The 19,338-nt window shown below is 38.3% G+C and overlaps 1 protein-coding gene across 8 annotated transcripts; it reads left to right on the plus strand.

The window, feature by feature from the left end:
• Nucleotides 1-4,241: 4,241 nt before the first annotated feature.
• On the plus strand, nucleotides 4,242-19,318 carry LOC107225994 (ATP-binding cassette sub-family C member 4). Of its 8 annotated transcripts, XM_046742122.1 has the most exons (20): nucleotides 4,248-4,683; nucleotides 6,707-6,847; nucleotides 8,985-9,095; nucleotides 9,174-9,549; nucleotides 9,860-9,991; nucleotides 10,065-10,256; nucleotides 10,365-10,673; nucleotides 10,744-10,869; nucleotides 10,951-11,385; nucleotides 11,450-11,755; nucleotides 11,826-11,966; nucleotides 12,056-12,608; nucleotides 12,748-12,841; nucleotides 12,929-12,978; nucleotides 13,108-13,341; nucleotides 13,425-13,684; nucleotides 15,064-15,509; nucleotides 15,641-15,770; nucleotides 15,847-16,011; nucleotides 16,362-17,035. In XM_046742122.1, exons 2-20 carry the CDS (start codon nucleotides 6,774-6,776, stop codon nucleotides 16,383-16,385), a joined length of 4,158 nt encoding a protein of 1,385 aa, XP_046598078.1. In that variant the 5' UTR covers nucleotides 4,248-4,683; nucleotides 6,707-6,773; the 3' UTR covers nucleotides 16,386-17,035. The 8 variants fall into 8 exon arrangements, with proteins under 8 accessions (XP_046598080.1, XP_046598078.1, XP_046598076.1 ...); XM_046742120.1 differs by lacking the exon at nucleotides 16,362-17,035 and adding an exon at nucleotides 17,837-17,922 and having other exon boundaries at nucleotides 12,748-12,978; XM_046742121.1 differs by lacking the exon at nucleotides 16,362-17,035 and adding an exon at nucleotides 17,043-17,785 and having other exon boundaries at nucleotides 12,748-12,978.
• The last annotated feature ends 20 nt before the right edge of the window (nucleotides 19,319-19,338 follow it).

The following is a 19,338-nucleotide window of genomic DNA, read 5'->3' on the forward strand; positions in this document are numbered from 1 at the left end:
TGGTCTACATTTTAAAATACTGATAATATGAAGTATTGGAGAAAATGATTTCGTGGAAAGCAATTAGGATTTCGTGAGGAATAACACGATGGCACAGTAGTAATACAAGACCGGTTCTAAACCGATACTGTAGCGTGCATACGTGTGGGTTATGCTAGTGCCAGTGTATGTATGAGTGTCAATCCTTGCTGTACCGACCGTAGGTCAAAATTGCGCTGCCTCACCGACAATTTCATCGATTGAGGGTCAAAATCGCTCTGCTTTACCAACCATTTTATCGATCGAAGGGTAAGATCACGCTGCTTTACCAACAATCTCACTGTCATCCTGTCGTGTTGACTGTTATCGCTTCAAACAGCTCCATCACATGAGTAATACTTTCTATGCGCGTTCGTTGTTATGATTATTTTTTGTATGATTGTCCCAACTTATGTCGATCATATAAGGCCCATCTGGCTTTTTTTTCAACGAAAGTTCTAGCAAAGGACATGCAAAGCGAATTATCAATACGGATGTGGTCACTCTCGTAACTTATCAACGAATCATTAGTCTATCGTTTGAGAGACTACGTACACCCTATACTTTGTCCGATACATTTTTCATAATTTTGAAAATACTCATTCTCGGTTTTGTCAACAGGTGTTTCTATGATTGTTTCATATCCTGCTAAAGTAAATGAATCATTCATGTCCGAGATTGTTTCACTTTTCGTTTAATTTTTCATCTTCTTTATTTCTTCTTTAATTTCTTGCACTTCTTGTTTGACAAGTTTCACATCTTTCGTAACATTCGTCAGTTCTTGCAACGGAGTCACTACTGGTTTGAAAACGCCGCTCAATTTCCGAGCCGTAGAGTCCTTGCCCGACTTGAGCAATCTGTGTTTTTGACTAATCGCGGTAGCTGCTTCAGCGATCTGATGAAGGAATTCTTTTCGCTCAGGATTTTGGAGCTCTGCGTGACAACCGGATAATTCCATTGCTAAAAATCTGACTTATTACAGAGATTCAATTGTAAATAATTCTGTAGAAATGTCCATCGTAGCTCAGATTTGATGGTTTCATGAATTCGAACTGTTGCGCACCAACGTAGCAATCTAAGTTTCTTCTCAGTTTGCTGAACAGCTACCAGTTCAATGAGATATGCATGAATAGCAGTCGCCAAATACACGTCATGTTTATCAATAGTTTTAATACTATAATTATAGGCAAGAGTTCAGTCTTCGATCATTTTGACCCCGGTGTGCAGCTTAAGGGAGAACGTTATGTGAAAATCTATTACCTATTTTTCCCTTGATTCAGATTCTGATTGTTTTCTTGGTTATTTTTTACTTTTTGTAACTCTTCTAGATGTTTTTGTGTTTCAATGCATTTTTCCCGTTCCATTTTTAACTGTTTTTACGTTTCCACGTCTTTAGCTGAAAATTCTTTGTCTAATTGTTTGCGCAGTTGATTTTCTAATAGTACTCTCTGTCTAGATAACTCTGCTGTCCGTAATTCTGAAACATCTCTGCAGATTTTCGTACTCTATTTTCGAAGACATTAATTTGATCAACGTCTGCAGTTTCTGTTACTTCAAGTTGTTTTTGGTATTTTCTATCTTTTCACGATCTGATTCTAGTAATCGGTTTTCCTCACAAACTTTTTTTTTATATGCTAATAATTCTTCTCCAGATGAGAGGAAAGCTTTTCCGGATTCACTCTCTTTCGAACTTTACGTTATTGGTCCCATGATTTCAAATTAATGACAAGAATTATTATAGGCTGGTGTCACCAATGAGTTTCGACGCTCATAAAGAAACAAAAATAAAATCGTAACCAATAGATTACTAATGAAAAGAAAATCTAGACTTTTTAGCTAACTTCGATCAACGCCGCTGTCTCCAATTTTTATGTGACAAATGGGCTTAGAATATTGCTTAATTTTGAAGAAGAACGAACTTGCCGCACAATTTAACGCTAGTTCTAAGACGAAAATTCACTAATAATATATAATATAACACTAAATTATATATCAATCCATTATATGCAATATTTAGGGGTAATAGGCATCGAGGATGTGATACAGGACAAAACCGTTTGCGTGGGAAATTAAATTTTATAACTGTTGTTTTTAAAAATTCAAGTAAGTTTGTTCCAATCCGCTATAAAATTCCGTTTCGAACATTTTGAACCAGTTGCATTCCATCTGTTATCGAAAACTGATTTAAATAAACTTTTTAAGATCATCTTATTATAATATAAAAATTACCGATAAAATCTTCTAATTTATGATTATTATAAATAATCCGCAAACTCATTTTCACGATTCCATTTCTATTATCAGTGAACATTGAACCGTATCACGTAATCATGAACAAGTGCAATGTTATCAAATTTCTAATCATTTCAATCAGCTCGTTATTTTTTCTGAAAGTAAGAAAAATTAGCGACAGCGTGGTTGAAATAGTTGCAAACCAATATCTGTAAACTCCACAGCTGTTAATTTGAAATCTACCGCTATGTTAATGTCATTCCGGTTTTCTTTCGTCGATAATCCTCACTGAAAAATTCCGACCCTCGTTACGGTGACTTTATTTTTATCCTATTGTGCCTGTGTTGCAAAACGCTGCAGTCACTCGAGTACCGTTGATCCCTACAGATGGGTCGGAATCATGTGCCAAATATGGAGAACAAAAGTCAGAGAGACGTATCTATATTACCGGAGATAATTATTCAAAGCATTTATACTTGCAATTCGCAGCACCGAACAGCTTGCCACTCGCACGCCCAATTGTGGTTCGAAAGCATCACAAAGAGACACCGGCGAACGCGTACAGTATGCGATACAAAGTTTTCGTCACCGCAAGTTATATACACCATAAGTCAAAGAATAATATCTGACAAAATGCTGGGATTGCACAATACGAAAAAAAATAAAATAAAAGAAAATAATACAATTTACCACCCACGATTACGAGTGATGAACCTATACCATTTTTGAAAAATCTCTACGAAGATGAGTCTGCTTTTGAATAAGGTTCAAAATTGCGACAATAGTGTAATCTGCAATGAGTGGGCAAAACTGACGATTCTGAGTGAGTGCGGATATGATGCGAACTGAGAATCGTCATTGCCGACGATTTACACACGATATTTTTTACAAAAAAAAAAAATGTAAAATCAGGCGATTTTGGCAAAATGCTGGACATGAACATTGAACATGGACGATATTTTTCAATGAATAAGTGCTGGCTGGGAAATGGCGAACCATTTTTCCACTCGTGGCGAAATATTTTTCCATTAGTAGGCACTAGTTTTTGCCCACTGGTGTAGAAATGGTTCGCCATTTCCCAGCCAGCACTTATTCATTAAAAAATATCGTCTTTTGTTCATTTTCAGCAGGCGGCCAAAATCGTCCATTTTCACGTTTGAGTTGTGAAAACGAATTTTCAGAATATTCCATTTTATTCGTAACTTAGAATCGAACAATGATAGGGACGTTAGATAAAACTCACAGTTTAACTCGAGTTTTCTTTTTCTGAATTCTAAACTTCGTACAACGTCTACAGCACGTTCCGTTCTCGAATTAGAAATGGTGAACTAGAAAATGGAAACAACGGAAACATGTTTTCCTTAACGTTGATTACGTTTCAATGAATTTTTTGCCATATAGTATTGTTTACAGAATGTAACTGAGAAACAGATTGTACCACAGACTTAAACAAAAAAAACCTGAACATTTAACTCAGAAAGCAAGTTATATTCCGATCCTTGTTCTGAGTCTGTAGCATATTGCACAACTAACCTATGGTCCCTAAAAAGTGTTAGAACTCCGACTTCGCAGTTTCAAACTCGCCTGAAGGAAAAAAAAAAAAATTCATTGAACTAAAAATAAACCCGCCGGCAATGTTTCATTAATTGATAAAGATCCGTTGCTATCTGATTACAGTTTGACTTTCGACTAATTGGGCCAAAAAAATCTGGTTCATATTTTTTGACCGTTTGAAATTCAAAAATTTTCAGACTACAATTTATTTGGCACAGTTGCGAAACCTTTCCGATCGATCGTCACCAAAATTTAAATTCCGAAATCTTAAATTCACAGAAAAAATCATGAACTTTGGTGTGCGTAAAAGTACGTGATACATATCGATTCGATAGTGATACGAAATTACGAGTATGACGCGCTCGCAGCGGTGCTTAGATATTTGAAAAGAGGGGGAATTATTATCTTACGAAAAATGATGTCCGTTGTTGCACTTTAACCAGAATCAGATTAGTTCTTCGTCTGAGCTCGTCGAGCACGGTGAATCGGTCATCGTCGTTAGGGAAATTGAAAAACGCGAAGAAAGAGAAGAAAAGAAACTTTACCCATGAAAAATCTCGCCTGAACGTAAAGTAGTGAAATAAAGATATCGCAGAGTTCGCATTGGTAAAGTTAAAAGAAAAACACATCTCGCCAAGACTTATCCAGTTTAAAACTACTTTGCTACATAACAACACAAAACGGAAACACGCGTACTGAGTCATTATTATTCGTCACTCTGTGTCACGTTTTTTCTCCCATTCATATTATCATCAACGTATTTTACACAACATGTTCACTTCAAATTCCGCTGTATGACCCATTCGATCACTCCTCTTTCGCGAGTTGTTTCTTGAACCAAACACGTGCAGGAATGCAATCGGCGCTTCGACGTTCCTGGTAAGTTTTCACGAGATTCTATACAGACATTCATTTTATCACTACATTTTTTAGTCTTTTTTGTTTTGTTTTTTCAACTATAAACAATTGGCGAAAGAAAGTTCATTTCAAAGCATTTTTTATACGCATTAAGTAAAGAATTATTGTAGAACATACTGAAAATAAAATACGTACCAGTCTTGCTCATTGTAGCGGTAAAGATTCGTTGCCGTTAAGTGAAAAGTTTCGAATGTATTGAAACATTCCGGTAAGACATGTGATTTTAAATACATTAATGAAGTACAATTTCCAACTACCTGGGATTTTCGGTTCTTGTCAATAACATGACATCCAACTACCTGGGATTTTCGGTTCTTGTCAATAACATGACAACTGAAATTTTATTTCAAAGGTATCATTGAAAAGTTGATATTTTTTTCACATCACGTAGAAATTTTTTTTAAGTGACCCAAGGTGAGTTTCAAAACGAAAAAAATAACAAACAAAAACAACAGTTCTTCACTCTCGAAACAGTCGAAAACAAAATCGTCGTAAATTTTATTTCATAATTTAGTACAAAATATTATTTCAACCTAAATTAATATTGATGTGAAAGTTGCACAACTCTACTTATCGCACTTATTAAAATTGCACGTAAACTGCTGCTGTATCGATAGTTATTCGAATAGAACAAATATTTTGCATTCAAGTAAACCAATCGTGACTGTCGATTTCATATCGTCAGTTCAGTCATTCGATTTGATAGTAAAATTTTCCATTTGTGTTTACAACTTCTTCTCTTGTTTAAAGCACTAAAATCTGAAACGCGAATGAGTTAACAAAAATCAATATTGTACGTCCAGTTCAGTATCATCTATATTGCCATGAACGCCATTAGGTATATTGGTGTGATTTTTTATTTTTTATCTTGTGACACTCAATCGGCAGATTTTTTTCTCCTTGCTTTTTGTTTAAAAATGGGGCGTGTAACAGGTCTCGTCTCTTTATTCCACGTCTTATCTTCATACGTCTGTTTTCTTCGAAAATTTTTTATTGCCAATAATGAAGCACATTGGACTGATGACCTTTTCTTCAATTATTGATTAAATGTAATATGCAAAAATGTATAATTTATCAGTGTTTTGCTAGCTAGTCTGTAATCAATCGAAGGAAACTAATGAAGGAAAATGAGATTAGATTCACTGAATTATTAGAGGAACGAGAGAAGAAAATTATTTGATATTGTTCCATATATAATTAGTTTTTAATCTGCGAACGCGTTAGAGTGATTTTCTCAGGTGAGATTTATTCGGTCTTAAATTGCGGCGCTATCTTTTGGATTAACTCGACGAAAAAATGAAGTATAAAAAAAACAAGAGATAAATTTACGAAGATATATCAATGACGACGTGTACCTTAATCCGTCTGGTTTTATGAGTGACCAAATCAATCGAAGAGTATTATATGAATACACCTAAGTATCCGATAAGAAAAAAGTAGACGTGGTACCTGTGTTTAATACTTAGTTTTCGAAGGTGTTGTATAACGGTTTGCAATCTTTTGTACATGCGACGAATAGATTGCTGTAATACATTGAATCGCGTAATATGTCAGTAATCAATCAGACCTTGAGGGAAAAAAAATTGATGACCTGATTCTCATCATCGATGAAACTGCTTGTATAAGTCCAGCTGATACCATAATTTGTTGCTACCGTAATTAGTTGCCATATTCTCCCTGCGCAAAATCATTTATGCTAATAACGTTGAGTCAATATTCCATATTTATCGCATTATTTTATCATCCGTTACAAAATATTGTAATGGATGATTGGATTTCTAGTGTATCAACTTCAATTTCAATTATTTGAATCATGGGCATTATTGTGATTATTATTAACGTTGTTATAGTTGTCAAATAGGCGTTTTGTAAAATTGAATTGCAAGAGCGGAACAAACTTCTTTCGAATATTATTACTTCATTTCATCGGTAGATTCGTCTACGGTCAATTGTGTTTACATATTTTTTTGTTCTATTTTTTCAGCGGGTAAAAAAATACTACACGAATGCAAGGAAAAAATTGAAGGGAAGAAATAGAAAATTTTAAAAATATGGACACGAAAAGAAGACAGTGCCTACCAAATCCTGAGGAATCTTCAAATTTTCTAAGCAGGCTTTTTTTCGGGTAAGAAAAGAACCACGAATTGTACGCCTTGTATTCTTTATTTCTTATTTCAAACAACGGTGTCCCTCACAGTATTGTGATTATTTATAGCAATAAAAAATATGTTTTTTATACAGATGGAACGTTTGCATTACTCGAAGTAATTCACTTACATTTTGTCAAATTCATTTGATCGTTTAGAGAAATAACGTCGTAGCACAGTCATTTAGGGTAAAAAAAAGGAGTAATCTTCAAAATCCAAAATAATAAGTTAAAAAGTTGCATGAATCTTTGTTTTGACATTTTATAAGGTGGTTCAACATTCTCACAGAATCTCGTACATTCGACTCAAGATATTCAGGGTCGAAAGTCGCGAATACCCGTTTTTTGAAAATATCTTATTTCTTTTGTTCTAAATGACATTTGAAGTAATTAGAAAAGTCTTAGAGCATAAAATTCTCTACAAATTTGATCTTAACCCTTTGCGGCACAGAGTCACATGTATGACACCTTTTTTTAATGTGTTATTTAAGATTTACATTCAATTTTCAGGTATCGTGATAATTTTTTTGCATAATTGGACTTTTAACACGTCTATGTTGATATATTAGGCTGGATTCTGATGTTTTCACGAATATAGTGAGCGCTATAAATGAATCAAATGTTGAGAATGACTGTTTTTACAGTATAAATGTAATTGTGGGTAGGTTATGGGGACTAGAAAAGTTGAAATCAGTAATCTTGGATTTTTTGGGGTCACTGAAAACGAATCCAATGTCAACTTTCATCTGAAACTTTTTTGAGTATCATCAATAGTTTGAGTAGTATTGCTCTGTCACACTTTAAATGCCCCATCCTGTATATTACGGTTTATAAAGCTAATTATTTACTAAAACTATTATAATTAAGAATAAAACATAGTTACCTACTAGTTACCTGTAACAACGTATTGTAGACATATTTCCAAAAAATGACGGGAAAGAAAAATTCGTTAGGAATGTAAGATGTTTGAGTTACATCAGTCAACCTGTTCAATAATTAGAATGCTCTTAATAGGAGCGCTTCCCCTAATCAGTGACTGAGCAATATTATACCTTTACTAGCGTGTTCGATTTGTATGCGACCGAATTCATATCAAACTCTCTCAATAACAGCGAAAGCTGAAGCGTTGTTATTGAAAGAGCCCGCGTTTTTTCCAGCGGATGAAGGTTTCGCTCCGATTGACCAAGTCGAGTTTATAATGATGTTGAGAGAAGAAACGTTAATCGATTCCGATGTGGTCAGGGTTCGACGTTGTTAAGCCAGAATTTAATGACCCACGTATCGTATAAGTCTACATTTCTACAATCTGTTCGTCAATCCAATATGACACGAATTGTATAATCCATCACAATTCCTTTGCGAAATTGATTAAATTTTAAAACCTGATCTTATGTGCTATTTTATTTTACATGCAGTAAGTTTGGATTTAATCAAGATCAAATGATAAAATATATCTCACACACACAATTTCTTTTATCGGGAGCTAACAAATTTTTCTTGAATTCGTATCACTTTCAGTTGACTCCAAAAGAGAGATATAGTGATAATAAGAATAATAACTGTTCCGTAAATGCATCGAGACCTTTTTAACTAAAGATAAATCGATAATTTCATTTCGAGGGCATAAAGTAATCAAATCTTCATAGGTATTTGTACACAGATAATATTATATATGTACCGTGCAGCGATATCTTGTTGCAATGAACAATTATCGAATTTAGGTTTTGTCCACTTTGTAGAGAATATATGAGGCCGTTGATTCTGTTTTCAACCATTGGCTTGCACACGCAATGATACAAAATTATTCAGATGTATATTATCAATGATCAGAAAGTATGATGAAATAATTCTTCGAAAACAGAGTAAAAGAAACCACAGTAATGCCAAAAATAATCGAAAATTTAGAGAAATTTAGAGAAATTTATTTCTCTGTTATAAATCAAGTTTCCGGGTTACATTCGATTTTATTTCAATTAAAACATGGACAGATTTTACAGAGCATTGAGCCGTTTCGAAGGATTTTGTCGTTTTTTTAGCATGGGAGCAAATTTTTTTACAAGCCTTCAAAGATTGCGAATAACAAAATGTAAAGAAATATGATAAATAATTGTTTCAGATGGTCGTTTCCAATTTTTTTGAAGGGAGCGAAACGTGATTTGCAAATAACAGATTTGTATGACCCGTTGAAATCGGATGAATCAGAAAGACTCTGTAACCGTCTGGAAAGGTGAGTGAATCAGAAATTAGTTTTCAATCCCAAAGCAACTCATGTCTCACCATCAACTCATGTCTCGTCTCAATCCAGAGAATGGCAGAAAGAATTGGCGAAGGCGAAAGAATCGCCGATGGTGGGTGAGGGCAGCAAAAGGAAGCCGAAGAAGAAGCCTAGCCTGACTTTGGCGTTGGTAAGGATGTTCTGGTTCAAGTTCATGCTGCAAGGACTGCTCTTCTTTGTGTATTTGATGGCGGTGCGGATACTACAGCCAGTGATCCAGGGTTGGGTCATCGCCTACTTTGACAAAGATAAAAATCAGTTTTCGCAAAACGAGGCCTTCATCTACGCCACTGAACTGATCCTCCTCACTCTTGCGTCGATATTCCTCCTTCACCACACAAATTTGCGGACCCAGGAGATGGGAATGTGCGCGAGGATTGCTTGTTGTTCCATGATATACAGGAAGGTGACTGAATCCTGTTTTACAGACATAAGTTCACTGTCACACTTTCGTGATGGGCACTAATTTGTTACAACTCTGATCACTATCAGCCGGTTGTGTTCCATAACTATATTCAGCCGGCATGATGCCTCCATCGAAATCCTTGATTATCACGTACATTTTACTGCCATAATAATGGGATTCTTTTGTTATCAATATCCAAAGTAACAGACTTGGAGTATGAAACCGAACTTTGAGTACCGAAAGAAAAAGACGACCATGCCTTCTGCCAGTTCACCGACATGCCATCATATCTGGTCTTGACGTGTTTTAGATTCTACGCCTCGATTTGGCATCGGTGAGCAATACGGCGGCGGGTCAAGTGGCCAATTTGATCAGCAACGACGTGGCCCGATTTGATAATCTTCTCATGCATCTTCATTACATTTGGATAATGCCGTTACAGGTAATGCTCAACAATGACCAGACTTGATGGTTTCGGACAACGTGGATCGCTCCTACTTTTCACATGGTTACAGGTGACTTTGATAGGGTACGTGATGTGGCAATTTGTCGGTGTGGCTTCGCTGGTGGGAATCGGAGCTATGGTCCTGCAGACCATACCTATTCAAGGTTACTTCAGCAATCTTAGCGCCAAGCTGCGATCCAAGATCGCAATGAAGACGGACGAAAGAATACAGCTGATGAGTGAGCTGATATCTGGGATTGAGGTGTGTTATCAGAGATCAGCACTAACTTGACCATTTGAAATGATTTCGTGAATTACTAGTTACTTCTATGATTGATCACGATCTGAAATATGCACTGGAAAATCGTAGGTGATCAAGATGTACTCGTGGGAAAAGCCGTTCGAAATTATAGTGTCGAAAGTTCGAGGTGTGGAAATGAAACTAATCGGACTCACGTCGTATCTCAGAGGGATATACGCGAGTATTATGGTCTTCTCGGAAAGGGTCACGCTTTATTTGACCTTAATCTCTTTTGCGCTGATGGGTAACCATTTGACTGCGGAAATTACCTTTCCATTGGCAACGCTGTTCAACGTGCTCCAAATGACGTGTGCAATTGCATTTCCGCAGGCAATCATTCAGTCTGGAGAGGCAATAGTTTCTTTAAGAAGGATATCGGTAAGTTCAACGCATCTGTTCCCTATACTTTCGTCATCGATACCAAATTCACGATTCATAACCGTTACAGGCATTTTTGCTGCTGGACGAAGTGCGACAACCGGAGAATTCTGAATTTGTAGCAAACGATGGGGACCAACCAGTGGAGAAGCACACGACAAGCCAACTGCTCGAAAGTGGAAAGGAAACTGAAATGGCTAGTATTTTAATACTCAAGTGGCGTGTGAGTCTCAGCATTATCATTTCGCAGCTAATCTGATTCCTTTTTACTGCTCAGGAGTCCTTGTTGTTGGAAAAAGGAAAACCTGATGCCAAGATCACATCCAGTGCAACGAACGGAGCAAAGAAAGTAGACATACGGTATGAACATGGAATCAGCATCGAATTGGTAAACGTCGCTGCGAACTGGGTGAGCGCACAGCTGCCGCCAACATTGTGCGAGCTTTCAATGGAGGTAAAGAGCAAATCTTTAACTGTCCTCGTGGGATCCGTCGGCTCGGGAAAGTCGTCCTTACTGCACCTCCTGCTAGGCGAATTGTCGGTCGGGGCTGGAAGACTGTCCTATTTTACCGATGAAAAAAATGAGAAGACCAGAATCAACAGCCGGGACATTCGCATCTCATATACCAGCCAAGATCCTTGGCTGTTTCCAGCTTCTGTACGCGCCAATATTCTATTCGGCCAGCCTTACGACAAAAAGCGATACCAAAAGGTACGAAAACCATGCCTGCAATCACTTTCTTTCACATCGTCGTTAACATCGACAATTTTTCTAGGTGACACGAGTTTGCGCGCTGGTGAAGGACTTCGAGCAGCTTCCTCAGGGTGACATGAGCTTCGTCGGAGAGAGAGGAGCTTCTCTGTCTGGAGGCCAGAGAGCTCGTGTCAATCTGGCCAGAGCCGTTTACAGAGACGCCGATCTCTACCTGCTGGACGATCCTTTGAGTGCAGTTGACGCTCGTGTCGGTCGTCACTTGTTTGAAGAGTGCATACAAGGTTACCTGAAGGGCAAGACACGGATCCTCGTCACTCATCAGTTGCAATTTCTTCGTCAAGCTGACAGTGTGATAGTTCTGAATCGCGTGAGTATTATTGAAATCCCATTTTCGAACAAGACAAGAATATCTTCTCCCTATGTCGTGTTTGCTCCAGGGTACCGTGATGCACCAAGGGACTTATGAAGAGTTGGCGGAATCCACTCACGCCATATTAACTTCTCAAAAATCTGTGGAATCCGAAACGGTTGAAGAAGAAAACGAAGAAACTTACGACGTGGGGAAACACGACTTCAGGGTAACTACAGCATGTCGCTTTATTTAAAGTGCCCAGTCTGATCATACTACTTTCAAACACATACCTTCAACAGGTTTATGTTATTGCAGACAAGACGTCTAACTTCGGTTAGCAGTGAAAGGCCATCAGAAAGGTCGGTGAGCTTTGAAGAATTGCAGGATATCGACGGTGAAGAGATCGCTACGGGAAGTATGTCTACTCAAGTTTACAGCAGCTACTTTTTATCCGGTGGTAATATCTGCTCGTTGATCATTCTCATGATAACTATCGTCATTGGTCAGCTATCAGCAAATGCAAGTGATTACTGGGTAACTTACTGGACCAATCAAAACACAAGAAGAGCTGAAATAAGAGCTAATGAAACCGCTTCCAATATTACGAGCAGCAAAAATGAAACTTCCATCGATTTTCAACAAATGTTCTGGGATCCCGATACCGAATGGTATGACCAGTATGGACTGCTGCGCTCTGACATTGCCGTTCAAGTTTACACAATGCTGATCGCAGCCACTGTCATCTTTCTCTCACTACGCAGCTTGCTTTTCATGAAGATTTGTATGACCGCTAGTCGCACTATACACGACTCCATGTTTTCGAACCTTTTGCGAGCCACCATGAGATTCTTTAACACCAACCCAACTGGTACGTTGAATAATTTCTATCAGACTTGAAGGATCTTAGTGTTAAATTGATCTTCTTTGTGTATGCAGATCTTCTCTCTATATTGTAACCTTAAAGAACTGTCAGAATTATTTTGATCTCTCTGCTTTTCACTTTGCAGGAAGAATTCTGAACCGATTTTCAAAGGATGTGGGTGCAATGGATGAACTGCTACCAAGGGCAATGCTTGAGACACTTCAGGTTTTCACAGTAATGTTAGGAATACTCGTTATGGTCAGCATTGTCAACCCATGGACGATAATCCCAATGATTTTTGTGGCTGCGCTTTTTTATTTCATTAGAATCTACTACTTGAAGACAGCCCAGAATATCAAGCGACTTGAAGGAATAAGTAAGTTTTAAACTACATATCTACCTTCACCAACGATTATCATATCACAAACTTTGGGCGAATTGTTAAATGGTTCGATCTAACATTGTTATACCTATAGTAACAAGCGATTATTATTAACAATTTCAGCCAAAAGTCCTGTATTCTCCCACGTGAGCTCTACTCTCGACGGATTAACGACCATACGAAGCTGTGGTGTCCTGGTGGAAGAAATGCTAAAGCAAGAGTTTGACCATCACCAAGATTCGCATACAGGTGCCTGGTATCTCACCCTTGGGACGGCAACTGCCTTTGGGTTCACTCTCGACCTCGTGTCATGTTGTTTTACCACTTTCGTTTGCTTCTCGTTCATCCTTATAAATGGTTCGTAATCCTCTAGTACATCACGTGATTTATAGCTGCGAGCAATAATTTGATAGTTACATTGACCCATCCGTGATCCGTAGATTTCCCGGGAGGATCTGTCGGTCTGGCCATTTCACAGTGCTTGATACTGACTGGTATGGTTCAATATGGAGTGAGACTTAGTGCTGAGGTTGTTTCACAGATGACCTCAGTAGAGAGAGTTCTTCAGTATACGAACTTACCCAAGGAGGGACCTTTCACCACTGGCAGCCCTCCGCCAGATACTTGGCCTTCTCAAGGTGGTTTAGTCATGAAAAATGTTTCTATGAAATATAACGACGACAAACCGCCAGTGCTCAAGGTATGATGAAGAAAAAAATTATGAATATGTATATGTAGTATATGAATCGTTCATATAAGTTCTCATTTGACCTCCGTCTTGGTTTACAGATGAAATCTTCTCATGTAGTACCATTGAAAAAATACTTACCGTGGTTTTTTGAATCAGTGAAAATCAATCTCAAATTCCGTGCATAAGACTCTTTATATTCGTTATTGAGAATTTACTGATAACGAGTGTTATCGTATGTGTCACCAACTAATTAAAATCGACTTCATTAAAAATAAAAAATATAAAAATACAAAAATTTATGTTCACGTCCATGTTAACACACAGGAAGAAATGTTTAGTTAAAATCAGAAAATAAAAATATTTTTGTTGCGGTATAATATAGACAGAGATTTGAGTTCAATTATGTGGGAGATGAGTAAGAGTAACGGAACCTGTATTGTCATTCAAAAGTTTCTCGGATTAGCCACTAAAGTCGGGCGCTATAATCAGGCACAAACGAAGCGAGCCGGGGGTAGCGCGCTGGGTTTCAGATTTTTCAGTCGAGCTCTAGACACGATGACGATCAGAAGTGCTCGAGACAGTTAAGTAGATTTTGATTTCCAAGCAACAGCGATACGAGGGGGGAGTCCGTCAATTTGAAATTGAATACGAGTAGGAGTGGATGCATATTAGAGGCGCCTTGTTCTCTGCGACGTGGACACCGAGGTGTTCATGTGACCGCGTAGGGATCCCGACGTTTGATTATAAACAAATCGCACGTATCGAATTGATTATTTTGTCGGATTGTTAGCTTTTGCAAAAAATAAACGTAGATACACATCAGAGGCGCCTGGTTCTCTGCGACGTGGACACCGAGGTGTTCATGTGACCGCGTAGGGATCACGGCGTCTGATTATGAGCAGATTGCACATATCAAATCGATCATTGTTCTGGATTGTTGTCGTCACTGAAAGAAAGCAGTAACCACTCCCATGGCTAAATATAGAGAAGTTTTTAGGTTTGAGACGGATGTGCATATGGGTGCTAAAGCCCCTAAGGCCACTATTGATAAGTTAGTGGCGGCGGCGTGGACTTAGGAATTTTCATGTGACCGCGTTGGGACTCCGGCGTGCGACACAGTGTGTACATGCGCTACATTTCGAATTTGTGGCTCCTTGATCACGAATCAAGGTATTTCCATGCATTGCAGTGTATTATAACAATTTTGTGTGACACATGTGTACGCCAGATTGTAAAGAATTATGAACTTCAGAATAAAAGTGTATTTGTGGTCCTTGGTGAGCAGATTCTGGAACGGAGGCGTCATTGGCGGTCGTGTTCCGGTAGTGTCCGGGACAGTATGAATGGCTCTCTGATGTTAATTCATTTATGGTTCTGTTTCGGAATAGGGGTTAAACCTGAAGATAAACCCTGGATGGAAGGTTGGTATAGTGGGAAGGACTGGTGCAGGAAAATCCTCTCTCATCTCAGCGCTGTTTCGTTTGACTGGAGACGGACTGGAGGGTGAAATCATTCTGGACGGCGTAGATACAAAGTCGATAGGGTTACAAGAGCTACGCCCTCGAATCTCGATCATTCCCCAGGAGCCAATATTGTTCTCGGCAAGTCTTCGCTACAACTTGGACCCCTTCGACCAGTACTCAGACGCTAAGCTATGGGATAGTTTACAAGAAGTAGAACTTGGAAATTCGGTGCCTTCTCTTGACTTCCGAGTCGCTGAAGGTGGAGCCAATTTCAGCGTTGGACAGCGCCAATTGATCTGCTTGGCCAGAGCCATCCTGAGAAACAACCGATTGCTCGTCCTTGATGAAGCCACCGCTAATATTGACCGAAGGTTTGTGAATTGATCATATCACGTTTACTAGCTCAATGTCATGTGCTGGGTACTTTCTAGTATTAGACTGATTATGTATCAATTTTATATGCATCAATCGTATCTGAATATGTTTATTTGTTGCCTCTTAGCACCGACAATTTGATTCAAAACACCATAAGAAGGAGATTTGCTGATTGCACGGTCCTAACGATAGCTCATCGCTTGAACACGATAATGGACAGTGACCGAGTTCTGGTCATGGAAGGAGGCCGTATCGTGGTGTGTAAATTTTCAAGATAACCTTCCAAGCGTGTAAAATAGTCAAGTACTGAAACTGTTTTCATTTTCTACACAGGAATTCGACCATCCATATTTGCTGTTGAAAGATCCGAATGGTCACTTTTCGCAAATGCTCCAACAAACAGGGAAAGCAATGGCAGATAAACTTGCTCTGATTGCTGAACGTACCTATCAACTAAGCGGTGAATTCAAGGAGATATCTAATGACGGCGTCACAACTGCAAGTGACTAAATGCTATCCTTTATTTGACATTAACACACACAAAATCGTGAAACAATTCTCACATTAATTCTTATCTCTTCGGTTCATCCGGAATTTTTTCACACAATTTCCATTCCAATTGTTGCTCGGAACATAAATGAGTTTCAACAAGAATTGAAATGTGTACATTATATTGGAAATTTCACGCCCCGATTGAAGTTATACCTAATCAGAAGTGATAATTTTGCACCAAATTCATCAACCATTCGACAAACTACCGTCAAATCCATGAGACAGTATCTGTTTTAAGATAAGAAGACACCCGTACATGAATATAAATTAAATTACTACATTTTAATCATATGTAGTTTATTCATCCTTGCCAATTGTGAGGTCGAGTTGACGAAAGCTAACAACTGTATCGTTAAGGTGAAGTTCTACGGTTGGTTGAAACAAGACGTTAATGTCGGTAAACCAAGAAGTGATGCTGCGATCATACGAGGGAAAAAGTTAGGAGAATTAAGCCGGTTCTACAATGGGTCTTGTCGGTGAGTAGTATGTCGTATAGTAAGCTGTTGTCGGAAGGCGTGACCTGCTATCGGACAATCGTTTCACGATGACAGAAGGTGCTATCGGTTGCTGGAAGGAAGGAGGTCATCTCCCATCTTTTGCGACACCGACATCGATTTCCGCTTGCGATTGACTAATCAGAAGACAACACTTTGACTTTCAGGTTATGTTTACTGTCACGTGAGGTTATGCTAGAACTTCTGTGATTGGCTGAACAAAAGTAACCGCACATTCTTTCATAGACATTGTAGAACATCATTTTGCTTCTGACAACTAGCGACTGACGCCTTCCGACAATGCCTTACGACATACCACTCACCAACAACGACCTGTTACGTTCTGAGAGGAACGTTGCGAGTTGATTCTGATTCGCTGCGTGATTTAGTTATCGAATTGATTCTGAGTTTGATTCAGTTCTGTACTCGTTGAGGTTAATTTATATTCTGTTGTCTAGAATGATTCTTTATTGTCTGATGCAGTGGCGGACTTAGAAGGATAGACACCTAAGGCGGACGTATTAAATCATCCCAAAGGGCTCTCGCTGAACCCCATTTGTATTTTCGGACACTTGTGGAAAAAAGAAAAATTCAAATATAATGTATTTCAGTCATCCGTACTTGCGCGCCTTAAAAACTGTTAAATCTTTCAGGAATATGTTGATTAATTACATCACAACGACGAAATGAAAATAATAATCCACTGCAAAATTTTTAATGCATCCAGTAAGTGGGTAACAGAGAGTGTATATGCAATAGAGGGTGAAGTCAGAGTATTACGGAATATGACCACGCACATTGAGTAATTTCATAACATATGATAGGTTAGTGAAAACAAAATGTGCCACAATCCGGAGATTTATCTCGAACACAACTTAGCGAATAAATATTTACCCGCGGATGTAGGAATGCAACAACAGTTAATCAATTGTTTCCGCGATATGTCACTTGCCACCAGCGAGTAGGACAGTGGCGCCATCTACGCGACTCAGCCAGAGTTGCAAGGGGAGGGGGCTATGAGCCGCTTAGTTCTCGCTGGTCCGCCCCAGGGTGAAGACGTAGTTGTATAATCTCGTTATTTTAATTAAATAGACTTTAGTAATGTGTACTTAACCACCTTTATTAGTTTTATTTATTCGCTACGCTATTCTTACACGTTGTAAGTTTTTTCTTCACCAGTTCAATAATATGAGTTTAGAAATTTGAATAAGTACAGACAATTGAAAAAAAAAATGATTTCATGAATTTAGTTAATGAATGTAGAACTTAATTTTCAGCCCCCTCAATGACACCCCTTACCTACCAGACCCCGCAGCGGTCCGCCTCCCGTACATTGTTCAATTACGCCCTGTACTCTTCGACGGTAATTAAAAAAAAAAATTTTGTTGTAAAATGTTCCGATTTTATTTTATAAACTCCAACAGTTGAAAAGTAGTATGGCGTGCGCTAGTTTTTACAATGAACTTATTTACAATTTGGTTCATATCAATTTGTTCAGCAAGTTCGTTGTGAGTGTAAAAAATAGCTGTACTGTTCAATCGCGAGCCAAAAATAATATTTCGCAGGTATGAAAAAAAGTAGCTATCATTAATGTTAGTCTAACAAAAACATACTCGTGCGCGTTTCCCTCAGGCATTCTGGTAGCGAGCAAACTAGCACAGCATGGAATATTTGCACGAAAAAGGCGCACTGAGAGTGTCGAATTTCCACACGGTTTCCAATCCAGGTGTGGAGTTTCTCTACACCAACCCCATAAAAGTTGCGGGCCATGCACTTATAAATAGGAGTGTCTCGAACACGGTGGTCAACAGTTACAGACCATAGCGCCTCATTGTTTTATACAGATTTGTACGGTATAATGCTCACCGGGAGGCTATGACCAAATTTAGATTTGAACCGCTGAATGTTACAAATAGTTTTAACCCTTCGTCTGCACATCCCCGCCACGAACCGTCGACTACATAATCATAGACTCATAGAGATAGACTACGCGCTCTTAAAGGGGTGGCCTATATTGGCGTATACATCTCGACATATCGGAGTCCACGTATCTCAAATGCAAACAAGGGCCTGGCAAAAATGCTGTAACACAGATTCAGTTTAACGCAAAAACAAAGTAATGGCATGGATTCCACGAGATCGCAATAATAAATTCATGAAAACAATCGTGAAAAATTTTTCGTTTCAGAATGGATTCGTGTAACCCTTTTTGACTGATTTGATCGCCAGGAACGCAAAAAACGCACCAAATAGATCGCAGAACCAACAGCAGAGAAATTACGAAGGAAACTTTTCGTTTTTTGGCTGTAGCTCTTAAATCTGTTGCTTGCAGCGTATTCGGAGCGCGTAATCGATTCCTCTCGCAAAATTATGCCGATATAGTGCATTATGGAATCGATTCCAGGATTGTACAGAATTGTCAACATTTTTACCAAAAATCCTATAGGGTATGCCTAAATTTATTCCGGAGCAAAAACTTTTCGTCTCCGAATCGATACAAATGGTTATTTCTAGAATAATTGAAAATCAAGTATCTCAAAAAAAGCATTCAAATTATTGTGGGATCAATAGCCAAGATAATACGCATGAAATATGAAGAAATTTTTTTATTTTCTTGCTGTCATGTATAATCCACCGTTTGCAGCGATCTCACAACATATGCATGCATCAGTTTTCACTTGAAAAATTACGTTAAGATAGTTCATATAAATTGAGATTAGTATTTTTTATTTTCCACCAATAATAGTTTTAAGAATTCCAATGGGAAGAAGCGACCGTT

Source organism: Neodiprion lecontei, chromosome 5, assembly GCF_021901455.1.
Source record: "Neodiprion lecontei isolate iyNeoLeco1 chromosome 5, iyNeoLeco1.1, whole genome shotgun sequence".
NCBI lineage: Eukaryota > Metazoa > Arthropoda > Insecta > Hymenoptera > Diprionidae > Neodiprion > Neodiprion lecontei.